Below are 1,562 nucleotides of genomic sequence, written 5' to 3'. Positions count from 1 at the left end.
AAGCATTATTTAGACCTTTTAATCTGTCCAAAGTGCAATCTCTTAGTGGTATCAAACCCCTGACAGTGCTGTAACAGGACTGTAAATGAAACCAACAAGAAAGTCTACATTACATTCATTTTGGACACAGTCCTGTAAGGAGCTAGTAACCGTATAGTTATCCTCGAGTTTCTTTGAAGCTTTATTTTGCAGAACCTTAATGAGGGTACATAGCGTTTTCTTTTTCGAAGGTTATGTAAGCATAACATGTTTAGACTGAACCATTTTAGTACTGTGCTTCAAACACGTTAAAAAGAAATTAAGGGAGACCATTTGAGTGGGAATCAAAGAACATTATATTCCATTTTGTTTGTTCTCTTTATGATATATACATTTCTATTGAGCGTGTAAATCTGCAGGAAGGATAGTTTCATAACCCACAGAGCATTTTGTGATGCTTTAGCAGAAGAAAGTGCCAGACTCTCTGCAGCCAACTCAATCTTGGCCAGTGGACAAAACCCTAATAATGAACAATGGCCACCGAACACGGCGGGGATATTCCATTTCAACCCCCAAAACTCTTCTTCACTCTTCCCCTTCTCCGCCCAACAGCGTCACTTCCCAAACCCACCACCCCACATGAACCTCCTTCACCCCTCCTGGGACCCACTTCAGGAACATAATCCTTATAACAATGTCCAAATCAAACCTGAATCCATCCACATTCCCCTCTCTTCACCATTTTACCAAGAACCGCTCCACAATGGGCTGATGGCCTCTCCCTTCCGTGGTCTCCACGTCAGCACCGGTGGAGCACCGCTCTCGGCCACCGCACTCCTCCAGAAGGCAGCCACTGTTGCTGAAGTACATTCTGTAGGTCACGTGAGCTCCACCATGTCCCAGCTGGATATGGGTCACGTGACCACCACCACTGCCGCCGGGGGATTTGCAGCGGGTAATCTTGTCACGTGGACTGACCACTTCACCAGGGACTTTCTTGGGCTGAAAGGAAACCACTGTGGTAGCGGCAGCTGCGGCAATAATGGGAGCTCGGGGGACCTGCTATCCTACACCGGGGGTGTAGAATACCCAACTTATGGCCATGAACACTCACTATTGAAGCATCAAGGTGGCTTTGGATTTACCGAAACTGCATCAGAAGGCGAACTGTTGAAGCTACACTGCATTACAGATGGCTAATTCAGATATTTTACTCTGAATTCAAGAAAGCTAAGGAACATGAAGACTTCAATTTCCATTAATTTCCAGCTTTTGGTTTAAATATTAGACTGTATTTCATTCTCATAATTGCCTGTTTTAAAGATTGTTATTGAAGTACCTTTTTTGAATTATAATGATGCAAGACTTTGAGATGTTAGGGCATCTCCAACCATTGCACCATTTTTTGGTGCAAAGTTGCTCCAACCCAATATCAAATTTTGTATCATTTTGGTGCAAAATAGTACAAAGTGAATAGTGTTGCACCAAATATGGTACAACACTATTCATTTTGCACCATTTTTCACCAAAATGGTGCAAAGTGTAAAATGTCATTTTTGCTCTTATTTAACATTTTTCAAATA

The 1,562-nt window shown here is 42.6% G+C and overlaps 1 protein-coding gene across 1 annotated transcript; it reads left to right on the top strand.

Annotated features, from left to right (window-relative positions):
* Window positions 1–77: 77 nt before the first annotated feature.
* On the top strand, window positions 78–1,179 carry LOC111381798 (protein indeterminate-domain 12-like; the record flags this gene model as incomplete). The annotated part of the gene is made up of 2 exons (XM_023005628.1): window positions 78–134; window positions 399–1,179. Coding segments are annotated over 2 exons (838 nt in total), but the record flags the coding sequence as incomplete, so codon positions are not given.
* Between the last annotated feature and the right edge of the window lie 383 nt (window positions 1,180–1,562).

The sequence above is a fragment of the Olea europaea genome, unplaced genomic scaffold (assembly GCF_002742605.1).
Source record: "Olea europaea var. sylvestris unplaced genomic scaffold, O_europaea_v1 scaffold23750, whole genome shotgun sequence".
In the NCBI taxonomy this organism is placed as follows: Eukaryota; Viridiplantae; Streptophyta; class Magnoliopsida; order Lamiales; family Oleaceae; genus Olea; species Olea europaea.
The sequence above is the reverse complement of the archived record's forward strand: the minus strand, read 5'-3'. Positions and strand labels throughout refer to the sequence as shown.